General features: G+C 50.3%; 1 protein-coding gene across 1 annotated transcript in view; it reads right to left on the reverse strand.

The window, feature by feature from the left end:
* Positions 1-669: 669 nt before the first annotated feature.
* The window catches only part of LOC104523016 (cysteine protease ATG4B-like), a 2539-nt gene continuing 1420 nt past the window's right edge, over positions 670-1788 (reverse strand). The window contains exons 3-4 of the mRNA XM_010165465.2: positions 1599-1677; positions 670-848 (exon numbers count right to left, since the gene is read on the reverse strand). Coding sequence (XP_010163767.2) covers positions 670-848; positions 1599-1677 — 258 coding nt within the window. The remainder of the gene's footprint in view (positions 849-1598; positions 1678-1788) is intronic.

Genomic DNA, 1788 nt, shown 5'->3' on the forward strand with positions numbered 1-1788 from the left:
GGGTTGGAACTGGATGAGCTTTAAGGTCCCTGTAACCCAAAACAGTCTGTGATTCTATGATTGATCTCATTAACGCTTATCACTATCTAAAGGGCAGGTGTTAGGAGGATGGGGCCAGGCTCTTCTCAGTGGTGTCCAGTGACAGGACAAGGGGCAACAGGCACAAGATGGATCACAGGAGGTTCAACCTAAACACTCCTTTACTGTGAGGGTGCCAGAGCACTGGGACAGGCTGCCCAGAGTTGTGGAATCTCTGTCTCTGGAGACGTTCAAAACCCACCTGGACATGTTCCTGTGTCATTTACTCTCCATGATCCTGCTCTAACAGGGGGGCTGGACTAGATGATCTTCAGAGGTCCCTTCCAACCCAAACCATTCTGTGTTTCTGTGAATGGATTCTGCCCATCAAAAGGCAGGAATCAAAGCCTAAACTAAACCTGAGAGTATACTGCCCCATGAGGAATGGCATTAATTGCCACACAAGAGGGACTTCCCTGGACCAAACCGCTTCCTGCATGAGGAGCTGCTTTACCAACATTACCAAAACCCACATCAGCACATGCCCAGAGCACAGCGTGCCTGTAGAGCACCCAACCCATCACTGCTGCCTTTGCCAGTTCCCTGGAGAAAGGGACAGCTGTGAAGCAGAGGGACCCCAACACTGCTCCTTCAGGTGATTGGCAACAAGCAGCAGGAACACACCACCGCAATGGAGGGGTCGAGCTCAGCAATGCTCATTCTGCAGGGAGGGTGCTGGCAGTGGAAGCTTTCGTCGGGGAGACAGCCGCTGTCGTTGGGCTCCACTGCAGGCTGCGTAGTGTGGGGATCCAGGTAAATGAGTTCCTCACCTGGACAGACAGGCAAGGAGACATGAACAGGAAGAATCATGCCAGAAGCTGGTCTTCTGAGAAGCAAACAGTGAGATACAAAGAGGAAGAAGAGTGATGACAGAGTCAGCTCTCTAAACCCCACACAGGAACCCACGTTCTATAGGGGCAATGTGCTTTTAGTCACTTTCCCAAATGCTTCTCATCCAGGCAAAGAGCCAGCTGCCAGCAGAACCATGGTGCCCACTCCACAGCAACACCCTGGGCTGAAGGCACAGGCACTATTTGGATACTGCATATGCTTTCCAGGGTCCTGTGTAAGTTCCAGTCAGCCCCAGAAATCCAAAACACAACTAGATTGAGGTGTCAGGTAAAGAGAGAAAAATCAGAGGGAAGGAGGAGCATAAAAGGACAACAGTTTGTAGAGTTTCAGGAAGGGCACAACTGAAGGACAGTTAAATCCAATCAAGACCCTAAAGGGACGTCACCTCTGAATGTATTAAGAGGTCCCTATGCACACCACTTTACAGACAGGATTCAGCATTACGCAGTGGAAGTTTGTGGCTGGTACTATGGCCACTGGTCAAAGCTAAATCACTCTGGTCCTCACAAAGAGGTTCAGTCCACAGCAACCTTCCACACTTCCAGCAGGCAAGAAAAACCCTGCAGCATGCACCACAGACCAAGGAGGAGAGCTGCACCATTCCACAAGCATTTTTTAGCTGGAGGGGGAGATGCTTGGAAAGTCTTTGCAATACTCTGGGCACTCACCTACATAGCCAATGAAGTAGTGAGCACTGTTTGGTTTCCCTCCGATCACTCCCAGGGACTGGGGCATCATGAAGCAGTGCTGGAAAAGCAATACAGAAAACACACAGCTGACAGACAGTGAGACAGCAGGTGGCAACAAAGGCAAACATCCAAAAATGCAGTGGGAAAGAAAGACAGGGACACTGAAAGT

This window comes from Antrostomus carolinensis, unplaced genomic scaffold (assembly GCF_000700745.2).
Source record: "Antrostomus carolinensis isolate BGI_N321 unplaced genomic scaffold, ASM70074v2 scaffold21113, whole genome shotgun sequence".
NCBI classification, from domain to species: domain Eukaryota; kingdom Metazoa; phylum Chordata; class Aves; order Caprimulgiformes; family Caprimulgidae; genus Antrostomus; species Antrostomus carolinensis.